Here is a 19,880-nt window from a genome sequence, read left to right as displayed (position 1 = left end):
GGCAAATATARTCTGTCTTTCTACTCCACAGCCTTGCGATCAGAACTAACAGTGGCTGCCGCAGTCTTAGTACTTCTAGTGATTGTGATAATTTCACTGATTGTGTTGGTCATCATATGGAAGCAGGTAATGTAGAAATAAAAATGTTTCAGTTTGGATACTGAGCTCACCTAGCTTTTGATCTACTCTGAAATCAGGCACAGGGCTAACATTTGGTTTCGCATTCATTGTACTTTGCAGAAGCCAAGGTATGAGATAAGATGGAGAGTCATTGAGTCTATTAGCCCCGATGGCCATGAATACATTTATGTGGACCCAATGCAACTGCCTTATGACTCCAGATGGGAGTTTCCTCGAGATGGATTAGTGCTTGGTAAGTTTCCTGTAAGGGACTAATCCGATTGCTTGGAGAGAAGGATGATTAAGGGCAACTCTGAAGTCTCTGCTACCAGGATTTGTGATATAACTCATGGCCGTGGAGTCCAGAATCTCTCTGTATCTGTTCTCCTTAGTTCTCCTCTCACAGCTTCTCTTCTCCCTTTCCTTTCCACATTTGACAAGTCTGCTTGTCACCTGGGCTCTACACCTCTTTTGCCTCCCTCTACTTAATTGCTGACATCCAGGCTGCTGTTTCTATGTTCCCAGCAGCTCTCTTTTGCCAGAAAGACAGAATGAATACTTTCTCATCTACTAATAATAATCTCTTTCTTCTAGCTCCTCTCCAGTGCTTAGATAATCCATTTGTGGAGATTAATTTGTCGCCTCTAAGTACACGTGTGCTCCTCTAGGGACATGCCCACACCAAGTCATGGAGCACTGTGTGGAGCCCCAAAGCTAATACTGGCTGCTCTCGCTTGGAACCCGGCATTGGAAGGTGCTGTGAGCGTGGCTCTGCAGCAATGCTAGTAAGCCCGACTGAGAAACCGTGTGGCTTGTGTTGCTGCCGTCTTGGGGCAAGGAAGATTCTCTCCCCACCTCTTTCTATTCAGCCATCTGGACGTGCTCCAAACAGTCCTTTTCCTCCCTTTTTTCCATCAACCACCTCTGTTGCACCACATCAGGTTCAGACTCCCCTAGCCTACCTTCATGGCTCTGCCTCTTCACACTTGTCTGAGAGCATCTCCCTTTACATCACCCCTTGCCTGTCCTCTCTTGCAGTGGTGTGGGCTTTCAGCCCCATACGCTGGTGCCTCCGGGCCTCCATTCCAGCTTTCTACCACATGCCCCGCACGTATCAGGCCTGCCTCGAARGGGCTTGTGCCACCCCTCCCACTGTCGAATTCCAGCTCCACGACTCACTTCTGCTGAGGCACCCACAAGAAGTGAATCAGCTTTTTTTTTGTCTGCAAGACACTCATATATTCATGTGCAGAAGCCAAGTGAGATCTGGAAAGAATTATGCAGATTTATTAAAAATATTTTTAAAATTATTAATCCATGAAGTACATGTATCATTGCTGAGTAACTGCATAATCTTATTTTTATGAATGCTGTCCTTCTTCCTTCCCCCTCTGCTTTTTTGCTTTGTTCTTCCTGCATTGTAGTTCATACATAATTCAGCTAATAATTCTTCAGGGCTGGCCCAATCTATCATTTATATCAATTGAAAGTAATAGATAATTATAATAATTGTAAATAATTGTAATGGTCTATCCAGGTTGTGCTTTAGATATTTATGATAGTCCTCTCCTACATGTATCTGTGCTTAAGCTGTGTACACAAAATACAGGAGAAGAAAACTGAAAGATGTTTTTGTCTGATATATTTTAAGGAACATGTTCCCTTGGTGTACTACTTCTCCTGTTATATAGAAGGAATTGATATTAATTCTTGAAAGAAGAGGCACAAACATTTCTGGTTCAGGAACAATGTCCTCTAATTAAAATCATATTGCTAATTGAAAACTAGGAGAAGGAGGATATTTAAAGGAGGAATTATTTTATTACAACTCAGACTTTAATTACATGCCTAAAAGGATTTGTCACATCTGAGCTGTTAATAGACCACCACTGCGATTTTGTTTCCCTCTGACTCATGAGGTTCAGTTTACTTCAATGCCTTCCTGTTTACAAGTACAGTCACAATAGTAACTGCTTTAAAAACTAGCGCTGCATGTTCTTTTAGCAGTTTTCTTCCCCCTTGACACGGTCAATATATATCCGCCCAGCAGTTTTGCTATATGTAATACCTTGTCTCAGGCTGCTGGGGACCTGTTTTGTTTCTGGGTCCGATGTTCTGGTTTGCCAGGGTTTTCTGCTGTTGGAGCGGGAGACAGCCGCAAGGGGATTGCACCTTTAGCTCAGGGGCACTCTGAAGCACCGAGGATACAGAGCTGTTTCGGCTTGTTCAGACGAGCGCTCGCCTTCGCAGCTGTGAAAGCCAGCTGGCATTGCTTTGCTCTCCTCGCTGGTAGTGCCTGGAGTGCTGTGCYGTGTTACACGCCAGCTCTGAACATYGGCTAGCTGCAGTTGCGACTGATAAATCTGGGTTACGCTGCAAATTTCCCTTTGCTATCCCTCCCCCATAAAGTATATAGTAGCCTGCTGTTTAAAGCACTAAGCAACTTGTGCAAGATGTAGGGAAGAGAAAGCTTGCAACGCAGTGAGCTGCCTGTATGCCACTGCCTTCTCCTGGGAGGACTCTGGTACTGCCACGGCCATGGCCTCCTCCTCCAGTGGGACAGCAGAAAGTAGGGTGTTTAAAGGATGAGCTCCCTCCCCACTGTTATYCAGGATTTTTGGATTACAGTAGAAAGGTGGCAGCCTTGCTCCCTTTGCTCCCCAGGGAGCCACATATTTCTCATGGTGGCCTTAGTAAAATGAAACCCTGGTCTAACAAAGTTAACCTGTCTCTAACCCACCCCATCTGCAGCTTGTAAAAGGCAAGTTAAGTAGTTATACAGCATTTAGCAAAGTGTTATCTAGTTTCCTGTGAGTCTAGAAAATGGATGTAGATTGTAAAGCCTGTCACTTGCTGCCTTTTGGTATTGATCATGAGAGTATGGCTTGAATTTGAAGACTTATTTAAATGATCTGATCATCACAGCTCCATTTTAACCAGAGAGGCATCCACGTGAGAAGGTTATGTCTGAACAAATTCACAGACTTCATGTTTATATTTGTATTCCCCAGAGCAGAAAAATGGCATCTCTTGGGCAATCTCAGCAGAGTAGTTCTGTGGATGGATATAGAGACACAACAGAAAATAACCCCCATATGATTCCTCCACTAGTTTAAGGAGCCTGGTGTAACTGGTCTCTGGGCAGTCCCTCTGTTACAGAGAAGTAGCACTGTTCTCTGATAGGCAGATAAGGGTGGAAAATACTCCTTTATATTAAGAAAAGTAAAACTTAGTATACTTTTGGGCTACAGTCAAGGCCTCCACATYACGAACACAAAGAAGCTTGTTGCATTACAGATGCATCTAACCCTGGCGCAGTCAGATCCCACCTGGCTCCAAATTTCAAGTGTAAAGCATGTGGGGCCGGGCCTAATGTATAGAGAGGGGTGAAAAGGGGAAATAACAGTAATAGCTGCCTGCCACTCAGGAAGTGCTCTCACTGTCTCCACATGCTCCCAGACGTGGCGGAGGTGCTGGGGAGGGAGATGCGCATCTCATGCTCGATTGGCAATATGGACTGAGGAGGAATTGGCTTGTGAAGACAAGAAGATCAAGGAGCCTCAACAAATGCCATCACTTTCTGGAGGGCTGCATCCTGCCATGTGGCTCCCAGATCTTCKCTCTGAAAAATTTCAGGGGCCAAATTTCAGACTCAGGTTGTTTGAATTAGTTTGAAATTTAGTGGGAAGCTTTCTCACATCCTGACTGGGAAGAGTAACCTTTGGAGCACAGGAATCTTGAAAACAAATTGCATATTTTTTTGTGCATGACAAACTACACTGTCMTAACCTTGGAGAGTCTCTTCAGTGGTAACACAGCTAAACATGCTTTAACCATTTCTTGTGYCTGTTAATGATGCAAATCTTTTCTTGGCTGAAAACACCCTGCTGAAAGCATGTATATGATAAAAGTGTAGACTGTAGCTTGAGGATAACYGAAACACATGGTATTGCATGTCAGATAACACCTTCAAAAGTGTAGGAGATAGCCAGTTCAAATTGCATGCAAATGTCAAAGACAAAATGCTGTATTTCTCTATAGTAAGAAACACCACTTACTCTCCCTRTGCTGGATGTTCAAAAAACAACATAAAATAAACCAGCACGCTCATCAGGAATATGATAATGTCCTGGCATCTGGAGTTTATATACAAGTTTATTCACTGAATAAACATTTCCATAATGAACTTGCTTTTCAATATGGAAGCTATGAAATACAGTATTTTGGAGTATGTTTGTGCAGTTCATATTTCTCTAAAATCTGGCTCAATCTGTACACAGTTATTCTGCATGCTGTATCCATAACGGAAGGCAGGATATGATAATCCAAAATTTTTGTCTAAATTGATTGTGGAAAGAGTAAAGTGTGTATAAACACTGGCTGTTTTATTATAGCACTTGGAAATTTGCAATAAAATTTATTCAAGCATATGAAACACACTTGTACATTAAACTTCAGAGGAGTTTCTCCTCATATGTGATCAATATGTATTTCAACTTCTTTCAGATCACTGATGGTCCTGGTTTTATATTCTCAAATATGCCGCTGATTCTCTTTAGTCTATCYGACTGCTAGATGTATCCAACATTGGATAATACCACAGCTAAGGGGTCCAATTCAGATCTTAAGTAAAGGGCACAGCTGAAACTAGGCACAACTAGTTGGATATTGACTGAGACAGAACAGTCAAATTAAACACAATAAAATCAATGTTTAGAAAGGGTAACATGAGGGAGTTAAGGCAGAGCGGGAGACAAAATTGTATGAAAGCAGTTGGTTCTCAAAGCTCCTTCCTACAGGCTCCCACGGCAGATGTGCTCCTGATGTTTGCTTGTTTGATTTTGTTCAGAAATTGCATTTAATGGCAGCATTTGTTTAAAATGTATTTGCTTTTTCTGCTTAACAACAACAGTAATTATAATAATACCTATGGTCTGGGTAAAGGAGCGTGCTCATTCCACGGGGGAAGAGGAATGGAAGCAGGAAATGAGGCGAGTTGCTGTTAATCTCTGGAATAAAAAACAGTCTCTGTTGTGTTCAGGTCGAATTCTTGGTTCTGGCGCCTTTGGAAAAGTTGTTGAAGGGACTGCATATGGGCTGAGTCGCTCCCAACCAGTGATGAAAGTAGCTGTGAAAATGCTGAAACGTAAGTTACCATCCTTCCATTTCCCAAGCTGAAGAGAGCATGTTTCCACAAGGTTATTTAAGCATTGCTTGTGTATACATCGTTTCTCCTTATCTGAAGTTGAAAATAACCTACAGAATGACTTGAATTTGAAATTATATCTTAGATTTCTTCAAGACATTTGCAGTTTTTTCAGGCAGTGTCCAGCCTTCTGAGAATATCAGAGGTTTGATTTTAGCTGTATGGGCTGTAACACTCGTGATAACACTTATCAAGTTCAGAAAAAGATAAAATAATCATGAATATTTCTGATATCAAATTAAAACAGTATAGCAAACCAGAAATAGTCAGGTCTCATGGGATACTCTTCAGTCCACTGAAGATTATCCAGTTGATCACAGCTAAGAATTTGCTGTAGCAACTCTGGAGGGAACGTGAAATGAATATCAGCCATATCAAATGAGTGTCAAGCATAGGGAAATATTACATGATGAGATGTAGATGATAAAAGTAATTCCATAAATAATTCTGGGCTTTTCTCAAGTCAATTCTGTATTGTGAGGACGGCAGTATGGGTCTTGTACACATAAGTTGCTACAAATAGAGGCCATGCCAGGTATTGTCAAAAGAATGGCACAGTTGGACAAAAATGACTTTCTGTCACTTTGTGGTCCTCTGATCTTTGAATGTCCAGCTTGTAGTTAGTCTTGCAGCATGAAATCGAGCAGTCCACAGAACAGCGCTACTTTATTTCATCTGCTAGGAGTCATTTCAGCAATCAGGTGTCACCAGGGAGTATTAACACTTCGCTGTGGTCRTTTTCCCCAAGCAGCCTTCCTTTGCTCAGGGGTGGGTTGCCTTACAGTRCACCTACACTGTCAGGCCAGTTGCTCTTGGTGCTATACCACGACCATACAAATCACATAGAATACAAGTTGGTTTGCACCCAAGGTGTGGTCTTCAGTGGGCACAAATTAGATATTCTCTGACAAAGTCCAGACACTACCTGCAATAAGGACAGGAAACAATTTGCAGCGCTTGGCCCAGGAACCACCCTCTGATGTGGAGATGAGCAGCTTGCAAAGTGCTTGGGAATCCACTGACTCGGAGGATTGGAGGATGGAAAACATCCTCCCTCTGGCTGGCAGCTGAGGTGCCCACTGGAAAGGGGCAAACGGACTGGGGCAGCTACTGAGCTGAGTCAAACAAGACCCTTGTCAGTGATTCGTGAGTCCTTTCCAAGTCTTATGGAATTTCCTTATCAAGTAAAAGACAAAATCTTCTTCAAGAGAGCACGCCATAGATGTTCTAATTAGGCAAGTGATACGTCTAAAGATTACTTAGCCGAATGGAGATTGTTTCTGTAAAAAAAAGTGAACGTTGTCTCTGAGTGGCTGGTGTGTTCTTTCAACAGCTACAGCTAGATCTAGTGAAAAACAGGCGCTCATGTCCGAATTGAAGATAATGACACATCTTGGGCCCCACCTGAATATTGTGAATTTGCTTGGAGCCTGTACAAAATCAGGTGGGTTTGGCTAACACAAAATGGAGATTTACTGTGGAGCCACTGCTCACTGTTTAGCAATCACACAAATGTCAGGTAAAGCATTTTTAAAATGTATATAAATAAAAGGTTTTATAATTCTACTTGCTATTTGGTAGCAGTTAAAATCATAACTGTAACTATTGCAGTTGTAACAGTAAATGGAAATGTTACTAGCTCCTGATAATCTGTGTATTTTATATATTATCTTTGGATTTCTTTTTAACTTATCTATGTGTTATTTTGCCTTATTTCATTAGGTCCTATTTACATCATCACTGAATACTGCTTTTATGGTGATTTGGTGAACTATTTGCATAAGAACAGGGACAATTTCCTGAGCCGACACCCGGAGAAGCCAAAGAAGGATTTGGACATCTTTGGGATGAACCCAGCTGATGAAAGCACAAGAAGGTAGGAAACTGGACAAAAATTTCTATGTCCTGCAATTTAAGGGCATGTCATTGCTAACCTTTATTACTTTCCTCTTATTCCTTGTGCTACAGCTGTCAACAGTGATTCTCACTGGATTTTTATTTATCAAGTTTCATAGGTCTGGGAAGGTTTCAGCTCTTTTCACTCACTCTTCATGACATAGGTCCCAGATCCAGTCTCTCCTCTCTTTCYCACGTGCAGGGACACCCTGTGGCCCCAGGAGCCCTGTGTCACCAGCTGCTCAGCAGCCTTCCCTCCAGTCTCTGGTAAACACATATGCTACTGGGAGCACACAGACTTCTCAGACTTTCCAAACAAATTCCTCTCTGCTCAAAGCAGCATAAGAGATACATGGATCAGGAGAAAATAATACAAAACTTGTGTGTTCTTCAGCCTCACATTTCTAGTTTGAAAGCATAGTCCAGTGTTCCTCTCTTCTGTCTAAATGTCCTTCTGCCTCTACCTATCCACCTGAATTTTAAAAGTAATCACTTCTAGCTGTTCTCCTTGTTTCCTGGTCTGGGGAATTTCCATTCTTCAAAACTTCTTCCTTTCAAGCACCCTGATGCTCTAAGCTCACATAATCTTCTTTACCTATTGATGRCTTAGCTAGACTAAACAGTTTTGTTATGGTTAATGTTCATCCTGTAGCTTTATCTAGATGATGGTAAAGAAGGCTTGTCATTACACATTCAGCAATAAAGCAGTCATAAAATTCAGAAGTTGTACAGAGATTCTTCAAAAAAATCACTCAGGCTAAGAGACCAGCTGCCTTGGTAGCTGACTACAGCAAGGACTGTTTGTCTGAACATGGGTTTGCTTAGCAGGGCTGGATCTGACGCAAGCTGAGTGAATAGCTTACTTATATCATTTGGAATACCTTGAAATAAATGTCCTAGGCAGTAATAGCTAAATTCAGGGGGATTTTTAGAAGCTAGACAGTATGTGTTTGCATATCTGGTTATTGACAGAAAGACATTGTTTAGACACTTGTACTTGACCATTGTGATACTTGGTAGCAGATATAATATGCGGTAATGTGTGTACGGTAATATACAGATACACTACCATACCTGTGGCAGGGAAGCCACCTGTGCAATCCTGGCCAATACATCTGTGCTTTTTTTCCCCCCAATTTCAGTTATGTGATTTTATCTTTTGAAAACACTGGAGAATACATGGATATGAAACAAGCTGATACAACTCAGTATGTGCCGATGCTGGAAAGGAAGGAAGGCTCTAAATACTCGGATATCCAGAGATCTGTGTATGATCGCCCTGCTTCRTACAAGAAAAAATCTATGCCAGGTAACAGAACTGTCTGTTCTTCATTCATAAGTAATACCAATAATTCTTGCATAGAGCCATGTCTTATTTTTGCTGTCTCTGATATGGACTCAAACCATTGTGTGCTACAAAAACGGGAGTATAAAACTATATGAGTATAAACTGTAAGCTAAAAGCTTATACTCTTGGTTTTCATCACGCTCTGATGATAGGAGCACAAGCTCCTGCTGAAGCCGAAGCGGTAGAATTGTGTCTTTGCTTCTACACAGGAGTACAGAGTGGCTATATTATACAATACAGCTACAGACACAGTCTTTGGAGGCAGTGATTTTATTGCTGCCTTGTATTTTGCAAGATTTTGAGCAATAATAATAATTTATATTGCTTTGTTTCCATTTACATTTCGTACTAACTAACACTTACCAAATGGAGAACACTCCCAAATACTTTCCTGGATTATGTAATGAAGATAATGAGTGCATCCTATTCCCTATCCCTTTTCTCAGAAATTAAATATGCTTTGCTTTAAAAATAGGCACAATCACTTCTGGCTCTAGGCCTCAGGAACTGAAGCATATCCAGATCCAGATTTACATGGCAGACTGATGTACTCATATTCTGCCCTGGGACAGTAGGGGTAAATGAATCACTGAATTTTGACTGCTTTTGCTGACATATTTCATAAAAAAATAGGAATCACTGCCATAGAATTCCTGACCCCTTTTTGCTGGTATTGGATTAGTCCCAGTGAATACTTGCTGGGAAACATAACAGTGTTCAGCAAAAGTAAATGGATAAAAATGTACATGCATACACAAAAATCTTATGAAATTACCACCTCTGAATAAATGTTTTTGAACCATATGCTGAACACTATAAACAACCCATGTGATATTTTAGTGGACCTTTTAATCTTCATCTTTTCCCACAGTTCTCTGGGAAAAAAAAAAAAAAGGCTATGGACAGAATAAAACCCCAAATCTATTTTTAATATTGGATTTTTTAAAATAATGCAATATTTGTCAGTGACTGATGCAGACATGAAAAGTGATTAGCTGTTATGAAAAGCCTGTTTTGATCACGCTTATCTGTTAAAGTCATCAGTTCAGAGTCACGGTGGATAAAGGGAAATGGGTGCTGCTTTCACACTCTCTACTTTTGTAGCACAAACATTTTTCTCTCTTTTTCAACAGAATCAGAAGTCAAAAATCTCCTTTCGGATGACAGTTCAGAAGGCCTCAGCCTACTGGATTTGCTGAGCTTCACCTATCAGGTTGCACGGGGAATGGAATTCTTGGCCTCTAAAAATGTAAGTAAATAAAAAGTAAGTAAAATGTAAGTAAAAATGTAAGAAAGAGATCAAATGGCTTCACCTCCAACTATGCGTTTCAATTTAGATTTTGAAAACACAACAAAAAATAATAGTCTTTTGGGGTCCTAGATGACTCTCTCACTTCCCCAGAAACCAAGAACCCCATGGTTAGAAAAAAATCAAAGCATCGGTCCTCTTCTCCCATCGCAGCCCRTGACATTGATCAAGTCAGGGAGTCGGAGCTGGCGGATCTCAGCAGGTTCTGAGTGGAGGGTCTGTACGACCACAGGCCAGCCTGGTCCGAAACAGAGCTGTGTCATTAGCACATGATGGGTAGTGGGGAAAGGATGGCRCCATCACTTCTACCTTCTGCCCGCCACAGTAGATCTGCACGAGCCCCCTCTGTTTCTGAGGACTCGTGCCTCCCTGCCCCTGCTAGCGGTGCACTCCAGGTGCCTGCGCAGTAGAAGGCCTTGTTAGGACTGTGCCCAGAAAGTCAACAAATCTGGAGGGGAAATGGCCCTCATGGAATTAGCATGTCCTTGAATGACTTAATTTCTCTCCATACAGTGTGTACATCGTGACTTGGCAGCTCGTAATGTCCTTCTGGCTCAAGGAAAAATTGTGAAGATATGTGATTTTGGACTGGCTAGAGACATCATGCATGATTCCAACTATGTCTCCAAGGGCAGCGTACGTACTTCTTAATCTCCCGAGCTCTGTTTTACTCGAAATGAGAAGTGTCAGTTTTAAATGCTGTTTAATGCTCTCACCATTCGGTATTGGTTATAGTAATTGACAGYTGGGATGAAAACTCTCAAGAACAATTTTTCCCCACTCCATTAATTCACATAACTTTCCTACGCCTACTTGAAAGATGAAAAGTGGTTGGCCACACTTAGTACTTTACCGGCTTACATTTTAACTGGCAAGTTATGTGACTGGATAAATTATTAAGGAACTGTCACTGTGATATATAGAGTAATAACACATCAATCGATGATATAGCAGATCTAGATCAGCAGTGCCACCTTTTATATCGTGTCCTCAACCAGCCTGGTCATTTGCTAGTAGTAAATGAATACAGTTATGTCTTAATTAATTTTTCTGGGGAGTGTATTGTAACATTGCTTATAATTCTGGATCCTCACTGTGTTATATGGAATTAAAAATAAATACTAGCAAGGCTAACACATATTTTCTTATTAGGGAGATGTTRATTCTTGTTGTCAGTCAACCACTCTAACTGGAAACATTTCTTTAATGATTAATTTGTGAGATTTGGGGTTTATTTCTTTTCACTGCAGACTTTCCTTCCAGTAAAATGGATGGCACCTGAAAGCATTTTTGACAATCTGTACACAACATTAAGTGATGTCTGGTCTTATGGCATTCTGCTGTGGGAAATATTTTCTCTTGGTATGTACTGTGTACACTTTCTTACATGCAATAATTAAACTTTTTCAGTTCAAGCTGTCCTGCATAAAGTATTTCAAATTCCACAGTGAAAATATATAAATGGAATTAATTATTAGTTATTCTTCTATATGACATTCCAGATCCCGATGCTAGGTATGAAATAAAAAGTCCATACTCTCCTGAAGTTCTCATTTGAATTTTTTTGCAAGATAATTTTTTGTTAGAAAATCGAAAGTACCGAGTGAAAAATTTCTATGGAAAAGTATTGGTCTCTCCAGGTCAAGAAAGAATTTCTGGCTAAAATGGGAAAGAAGGTGTTTCCTCAATTAACCTACAGTTTGATGGCCAGGGGCCTCCTGTGTAACAGGGAGCCTTGGACCGCACCTGAGCCTAGTGGCTGTTCTGAAATGGTGTCTTCATATACATTTCAGAAGATCCTGTTTTAGCCCCGTTACAAAATGAAAACAAATGCCATTCTTCCGGGACACCGATTCCTCATTCCCGGGGCAGCTCTGTTCACACGATTGGTTTATGGCAAAGTGTAGTGGCTACGACACTGCGTAGCAGTTACGATGTTTGGTTCCCATTTGGGATCAGCCTGATTAATTGGCCTCCCGGGYGGGCGGCTGGTCTGATTCATCGCGTGTGCGTCGCCTAGATTTACTGCGAGTAGAACCCATCACACCTGGGTGGTATCTCTAACTGGCCCGTGGCAACTCCAAGCCTGATGGTATTTTCTATAATAGGCTGTCATATAACTGCTTCTCAGAAAACAGCATTCACCTCATTATTTACAGTGCTGGTTACTGCAATCTCTGAGCACCGCAGGAGCYTGTAAACATCCTTTCCTCAGCATGCCGGGGAAGCACAGTGGTGCCATTGCAGAGATGGCGAGCTCAGGCACAGCTAAGGCTGTGCTTGCCTGTCCAGTTTATAAGGGAGAGTCCGAAGCTGTTTTAGGTGAAATCTTGCTTTTGAAAAGATTGACATCTCTGCAGTAAAGATTGCAGTGTRCGTGCTCCTCAGAAAGCTGCTCTTTCTTGTGAAAAAAGCGTATCTGCAGCTCAATTGGTTCTGAACGTCAGTTTTGATATCTTGCTGTGACATTGACTTCTGTTTCAGCGAACCTTTTACCCATCAGCGACAACCAAGCCTGAGTGCTGTGATATCTGTGCACCCCAAATGATCACTTAGTGATGTTAGCTTAGGAGCTTAGGAGCTGAGTCGAAAATTCAAGTTTACCCTTGCACTTCATGTGCTAGCTGTGGTCTAAAACTAGTTGTCCAGTCAGAGTGGCTTCATTTAAGCACTGCAGTATGCATGTTATGCTGTGAGAGGACAGTCCTCCAAGAGCCCACCAACAAGCCACATGAAAGCTGAGAGAGCTGCTGTGCTTTGGTGATAGCTTGGGTGTTGAGCAGCTTTTCCCCAATGAGCCCAGCTATGGAGGAGTCCGTGGAGCAGCAGACTGTGGCTTTGACTGGTCGTAATCAGTACAAATAAATTGCAGCAGATGCATCATACAGTGTACTTCATTTTTTCATTTTTACCAGCTTTAGCTCAGTTGCATTAATTTTGATGGCATGTTAAGCTATAATGTTAACATTTTTTGACATGAGCATCAAGACAACATTTGGCACACTCTTCATGGATAGTCATTCCCCTTCACCAGCAGAAGGGTGATGTTTCAGTTTTATAAGCAAGTTCCAATTTAGGGCCACTTGACATTACAAGTAACAGATTATAATGCTAGGAATCTTCAATTCTATGGAAAATACAGTTCCTATGCTTGTTAACTATTATTTCTACCATCAGTTCCTTGTTCTTGATACTTCACAAAACATAAAATGATCACTATCCAGAAGGGGTATTCCAGTCTTTGAACTTACCTTAAAACAGCTTTACAAAGCTGTCTCTCACCCTTCTACACTCACATATATCCTCAGCACTCTCCAAGACTTCTTAAAATTTACCTGAGTATTAAGCAGAAAACTGAATTGTGCACTTTTCCATGGTTCAACCTCTTTATATAGTTCAGCAAACACCCATTAGTAGGTATTGGTGGATTTGTGAACCTTCATTTTCAGTATCATGAGCAGTGGTTTATTACAAGGCTGCAAGTATTAATACAATATATAATAGTCTTTTTCTCATTTTTTTGTCTGCAGGTGGCACACCTTATCCTGGCATGATGGTTGATTCTACTTTCTACAATAAGATAAAGAGTGGTTACCGAATGGCAAAACCAGATCATGCTACCAATGAAGTGTAAGTACACATTTGGCTTTCAGTGCCCAGTCTGTCTCCAGAAAATTTCAGCTTTAGTTTCTGTTTGATTATGTGTTTTCCTCTCCCAACCAGTTAAAACCAGTTAATTGATCTCCATCTTATCTGCAGGTATGAGATCATGGTGAAGTGCTGGAACAGTGAACCAGAGAAAAGACCTTCTTTTTACCATTTGAGTGAAATTGTGGAGAGTTTGTTGCCTGGGGAGTATAAAAAGGTTTGCTCTTTGGAATTTCCTCTGTATTTTCTGCATACATTTTCAGAGGGGTTTGTAACTGTTGTTCTGACAGTCAGAGCCATGAGCATTGAACTGACACATCCTAAGCCACGTAAATTAAATGATTCAGACAGGAACACTACATGTTTGGGGAACGTGAAGCTAAGGTTATTGAGAGAAACAATTTTTCAGTATTAGCTGGGAAGCAGAACTCTTCATTTCTAACAAAACCCTATTGTGTTAATATTTCTACTGGAGACCATATACTGGTTTTGTATATTTTAAGGGGATTTTCCAGGTACTGGAAGAATTCTAGAAAAAGGAATGCTTGGCCCTATTGTCTAATCTCCCCATCTCCCTTTGGACCTTAACACCATTTATTAGGAAGTTTTCTTCTCATATTTTTAATACTTATCTCTGGACAAGCTCTACCTGCTCCTCACGTAGGGTTTCCTTTCCCCAGCTGCCTTCACACCTTTCCCTCTCTCTCTAYCCCTCTTCCATATCTACAGGTCTACTCTGTGCTGCCACACTCACCCCTGCATCTCCCCAAATCTACTTGTTCTTTCTCCCTTTGAATTTCTAAATTGTTGCAGGCTCTAAATTATGTGCCCTGTGCTCATGCTCCTTGGGGCAACCATGCAGTACTTTTGGTCAAAGGGCAGAATATTTGCTAGGTTAGTGAATCACAGTTATTCAGCTGAAGAAAGGAGGCCTTAATGAATAGCATCTAATGAGAGGTTTGAAACTATTATTTTCAGAGCTATGAGAAGATTCATCTGGATTTCCTGAAAAGTGATCACCCAGCTGTCACACGCATGAGAGGGGATGGTGACAATGCTTACATTGGTGTCACCTACAAGAATGAAGATAAGTTAAAGGACAGGGAAAGTGGATTTGATGAGCAGAGACTGAGTGCTGACAGTGGATACATCATTCCCCTGCCTGACATTGACCCTGTTTCTGAAGATGAGCTTGGCAAAAGGAACAGGCACAGGTAGGTGGAGTCAGCAGCCCAAAGTCTTCATTCTGGGTCATATTAGACTATCTACATTCACAGTCTCTAGAATCTTACCACACAAATAGTTTCCTTGGCTCTGCTGGAACTAATTGCAAAGAAGATCCCACGTAAGCGTGGCTATGGTGTGCTCAATGAGAAATGCCTCATGTGGACCTCTTTGGAATACTGGATGGGATGGGAATTGCTGGTAGGTGCTCCTGTGTGCCCCTGAGATTCTCTTGCTAACTTGGCCCACTAATAGCAGCTGCTGATGGCTCTTTGGGCACGTTTTACAAGACATTTTCCTCCTACAGCTTAATGACTTGGACCTCGGCGTGAGGTCTCAAGGGCTTGATTTGTTCCATGTGAGACCAGCTCGAAAATTCACAATAAATTGTTTTTTAGTGACTGCACTGGCATTTTTTTTCATTGATGGAAGGGTATCCAGGACCTTTTACTACTTCTGGGTTAAGATTTATGGCCTCTCTCTGTTACACCATCTTATTGTCATCTAAGTTCCCTGTATTTGCCTGACTGATCTACTATCACGGTAGTGTCATAGAGTAATATCCAGTTAATCTGTTATTTCTTTAATGAGTCTCTGGCAGAAATGGTATTGAGGAACATACAATCTGCCCATCTGAATTCCAAGGTGGCTCATTATCCCTGAGATGCAGGATGTGCCATATCCTAATAAATGTGCAGTCCGAGTTACCTAAGAGTGCTCTGTGTGTGAGAAAGTGTGTGGGGAGTTGGTGTTCAGTTCTACTAGAAATTAGAGTATTATGCTTGCTTAGCTGCATTTGTTGTGTATGTTGGTGCTGAGAGGTTTGTCTCTTCCAGTTCCCAGACATCTGAAGAAAGTGCCATTGAAACTGGTTCCAGCAGCTCTACTTTTATCAAGAGAGAGGATGAGACCATTGAGGACATTGACATGATGGACGACATCGGGATTGACTCCTCAGACCTGGTAGAGGACAGCTTCCTGTAAMCCCCCAGAAGCCACAAACACCTTCCAGCTCTGCACAAGGAGAAGCTTGCCATACAGTCTACAGACTTCTGCTCCACAGAGAAAACCACTTTATTGCGATGTAAAGGATGCGAAGACGGACTTTTACAGAAAAACTCCCAGTGATGGGCATGGGAATCAGCCTGACTACGAATGAAAGAGACATGTTGAAGATGGATTTTTTTTAGTGTTGCTTCTTGCAGTATTTCAGTAGCATCTCAGTGTTGTTTGCCATTTGAACTGGTAGAAGGACAAAGGAAAAGGCCACAAACAGACCAGTTGTGTGTTTCAAGGGCATTCATATGACTTTGATGGATGGAATTTCCACTGCAGCAATACTTCATCTTTGTAATTATGTAAATAACTGTCCACTCAAGGATCTTTTGAGGTGCACATTGAACATATACTATGGATTTTAGAAGAGATCGCTCATGAATTCTGTGTACTTCCTCCCTCAATCTCAGTGTCAGCTGCTGTTGAACTATCATGTGAATTGAAGAACATGCAAAAACCACTTTTGGACCAAAAAGGTCTAAAACCACAAGGGACTAACTGGTACTACAAAAATGCTACTTTTTACCATTAATGCAAGTAAAGGGGAATAATAATAATAATAATAATAACAATTAAAAAACGGTCTATAATAGGTGTTAGAAACCTAGTAAGTCTTTATTAACTATAGAAGATAGCTGTTTTCATAACAATACTACTACTACTGTTTTCAGTAACACTAAGTATATGTTTTATAATTCATTGTCCTTCAGAAAAAGCACAGTTTCAAGAAACTTTATTAAGTAGGAGAAAAAGATTTATGACCTGAAAATTTTTATGAAACTATTGTTTTATCTGGCTGCACACAGCATAGTAAGTGTCCTGGTTAGCTAAAACTACTTTCACATGGAGAAAGATTTGTATCTTCTAATGTGCTAAGATTTAGTTTTTTATTATCAGCTGAGTAGCTTTTTTAATCAGATGTACTAAAAGATCACTGTCGTCTGATTTAGACAGGTTCTAAACATTTTAAATTTTTTAAAATGAAAATTTATGCCACATTTCCAAGGTGCTGGAGAATGGCAGTACATGATAAACCACCAGCAACGTCCCATTATTAGTGTTTCATGGGTGCTCAAATGAAATCTTATCCTGGGATAAGCTGTGAATAATTGAGTTGATATTTGACCTGGTCATGGAACAAAGACATCTCTCCTAGCCTGGAACTCCAGATTAAACAAGCAGAAGTAATTCTGCAACAAATATACTTGTCCTAGTTATCAGGTTTAAACAGCATCAGAAAACTATTATCTTTACAGACTGTAACTACAAACAGTAATTGCTTCCAGGTGTGTTTTTTGGAGGAAGGTGCATGAAAACGAATCCACTCTCAGTCTGCACTCGTTGTTTATTGTTTATCTCCACTTACACAAACAAAGTATTATGATTACTGCTATCACTGTAAAGTGTATTATCAACATATGATGCTTCGGAAGACTTACATATGAAAAAGGTACATTACCACAGTGGACCCCATCCTTTCTGGTGCTCAGCTTTCAGACTCGGCACTAATTCGGTGCAGTGAGTGCCTCATACAAAATGACTGGCATCTGGCATGACACACTTGATGCAAACACGATGCAAACTCACTCTTGTGTTGCAGCATTTTCCTGGGAAGTGTGAAGGACAGACCAGCAGTCATGGAGAGAACATACTGGCTGGATCCTGAATAACAAATCTGAAATTCAACTTTAAATGGCCCAGGAAAAGCTGCACAACTCCTCTTGACTTCAGCTGTTGCTGGGAGTTGTTGATCAGATGAAAACAAATGTAATATTATCAGTGTTACAGGCAAATAATTCTGGATCTGGATTTAAAAATGTCATCTGAGTAAGGCCATGTACAAATGTACTGCAAATGTGAAAATATGACTTGAAGCAAGGCACAGAGATTTTCAGCCCTGAGGATGGCTAACAGTCCGAACGAACTATGAGCAATGGCACATCCTCCATTCCTTGCAGTCGACAGATCGAGTGTCTTTTTGGAAGCAGTGCTTTAGCAAAACACAGGGATAAACTGTGTCTGTACAGGGATAACTGTGAAATTTAAAGGCTCTTGATGTAGCCAGGACAGATGAGATGATGCCTCCCTATGACTATGAAATACAAATTTGGAAAACACAAATGATCTATTAGATATCCCAGATATCTGAAAGGCCTCTTGAGACCACACATGCCTTAATTTGCATGTGTAATCAGTACAACTACACACTCAAATTAGGCAAGCAGATTCACCTGCATTTTTGCACATGGCCTCGTGTTCTTTATGGTTTGAAAATCAGGCCCAGCATGTTTAATTATATCAGGTACTGGAATATAAAGATATTTTCACTTGGTCTCCCCTTCCTCTCACTGGTTTCATCCTGAATCTCAAAACGTGTCTTGGCTCTAGACCCAAACTGGAGATGAGAACCAGAACTGGCTTACTTTCTGATCTCTGGTAATGATAGTTTTCCATCATGTCATGACTACCATGTAATGACCTGCATCCTTGCAGGGGTCTAGCTGAACCCAGCTCATTTCAGGCTCGGCATCAGAAAAACTAGCCTAGAAATTGGTAAGGAGAGGTAGAGGAAGAGAGGGGACTTACTAGAGTAGGAGAGGATAATTCATTTTGTTTTACAGTATTTCCAGTATTACAGACTTTTTCTTTTATGGCTTTATTTTTGAGAAGCCGCTGGAAGAGATATTCCCAATTCTTTCTCTAGAGTAATTGTATAGTGACAATCAGCATTAGCCTATGAAACACAGCTTGTGATTTGGAATGGCCAACCAATTCCTTACAGTGTGGTCTGCAACTTGTAAAAAATGGTCCTATTACACGATGAAGGACGTAAGATATGGTGATGTTATACATCAATATGTATATAAGTATTTTTATATAGACTTCTAGAATACTGCCAAACATTTATGACAGCTATATCACTGCCTTTTGTTTATATTTTTTTTTACTGTGATATATTCCACAGGCACGTTAACTGTTGCACTTTGAATGTCCAAAAGTTATATTTTAGAATAATAAAAAAGGAAGTATTTCCAAAATGGTGGCTGTTGTGAAATGTTTCAAGAAGGGCAAACTGGCCTGAGTGATGGTAGGCACAAAATGTATTACAAAATGCCCCTGTTGATATTTTGTCTTTAAAAAACCCTGTAAATTAAGATCTCTATATTTCAATAAATGATATATAATTTAAGGATATGTGAGGGGTCTATACTCACTTATTGAAAGATGGTTATAAAGAATCAGTCTTGCTTGGGGGGGGGGGGGTTGTAGATGTTTTTGGTTAATTGAGTGTTCTGCAAAGCTACCACACAGCAAGGGCAAGCAGGGCTCTGAGCCCTTCGAGGAGGTGAAAAAGTGCATATGAGCATACGACCTGGAAAGCGAGTGATGTCTGTGGGGAGCCACGTTGCCCCTCAAAACTTGACTGTGGCGGTGTGCAGAGCACAGGCAGCGCACGGGGCACTGAGCCGCCATACGGGACGGCAGCCCTTGGCGGCCGCCGCAGGGTGAGCGCTAGCAGGTCCACCACCTGCTTGACTGCACCCGCAGAGGCATGGGACGCTGTGTCCCACGTCCCTGCGTGCCTGGGTGGAAGCTGCCACAAGACAGGTATGCTCTCTGCCTCTTGTAGTGCAATATACTATCCAAAGACTGTTTAAAAAGGAATTTAAAGTGGCGAGCGAGGGTCTTCAGCCTAAAGCTCTTGATGAATACAGAAGATTAGATGACCATGTCTTTAAATGACCAAAGTTTATCTTTCCCTGGCTACAGCTGTAGGTTTTTTCCAACTTGGATTGAGCTCACCTTCTTTGTGAATCAAATTGGATTTTCTCTCATGATTCTTTGCTCCCACAGTAATTAATTTAACATAGCAGATATAATTGCATGCAAGTTTGAGAAGAATTGCAAGATATTTGCAAGAAAATAGAATTAAACTTGCCAGATGCCCTTCCTACATTAAAGTCTGTCCCTACTTGCCAGTGGGAGCTAGTTAAGGCTCATTGCAGAAAGACATTGTGAAAAAACAGCTTAGCAATCTCCTGTTCTTGGAGTGGTCACATCTGATAAAACCA

General features: G+C 41.0%; 1 protein-coding gene across 1 annotated transcript in view; it reads left to right on the top strand.

Annotated features, from left to right (window-relative positions):
* The window catches only part of PDGFRA (platelet derived growth factor receptor alpha), a 29,652-nt gene extending 10,650 nt beyond the window's left edge, over positions 1 to 19,002 (top strand). Inside the window, exons 10-22 of the mRNA XM_085322762.1 lie at positions 32 to 126; positions 241 to 373; positions 5,162 to 5,266; positions 6,660 to 6,770; positions 7,049 to 7,202; positions 8,365 to 8,531; positions 9,704 to 9,819; positions 10,393 to 10,515; positions 11,130 to 11,241; positions 13,410 to 13,509; positions 13,639 to 13,744; positions 14,506 to 14,741; positions 15,588 to 19,002. Coding sequence (XP_085178888.1) covers positions 32 to 126; positions 241 to 373; positions 5,162 to 5,266; positions 6,660 to 6,770; positions 7,049 to 7,202; positions 8,365 to 8,531; positions 9,704 to 9,819; positions 10,393 to 10,515; positions 11,130 to 11,241; positions 13,410 to 13,509; positions 13,639 to 13,744; positions 14,506 to 14,741; positions 15,588 to 15,735 — 1,706 coding nt within the window. The 3' untranslated portion in view covers positions 15,736 to 19,002. The remainder of the gene's footprint in view (positions 1 to 31; positions 127 to 240; positions 374 to 5,161; positions 5,267 to 6,659; positions 6,771 to 7,048; positions 7,203 to 8,364; positions 8,532 to 9,703; positions 9,820 to 10,392; positions 10,516 to 11,129; positions 11,242 to 13,409; positions 13,510 to 13,638; positions 13,745 to 14,505; positions 14,742 to 15,587) is intronic.
* The last annotated feature ends 878 nt before the right edge of the window (positions 19,003 to 19,880 follow it).

This window comes from Rhea americana, unplaced genomic scaffold (genome assembly GCF_003343005.1).
Source record: "Rhea americana isolate MKP2758 unplaced genomic scaffold, rheAme1 scaffold_8, whole genome shotgun sequence".
Classification (NCBI taxonomy): Eukaryota; Metazoa; Chordata; class Aves; order Rheiformes; family Rheidae; genus Rhea; species Rhea americana.
The sequence above is the reverse complement of the archived record's forward strand: the minus strand, read 5'-3'. Positions and strand labels throughout refer to the sequence as shown.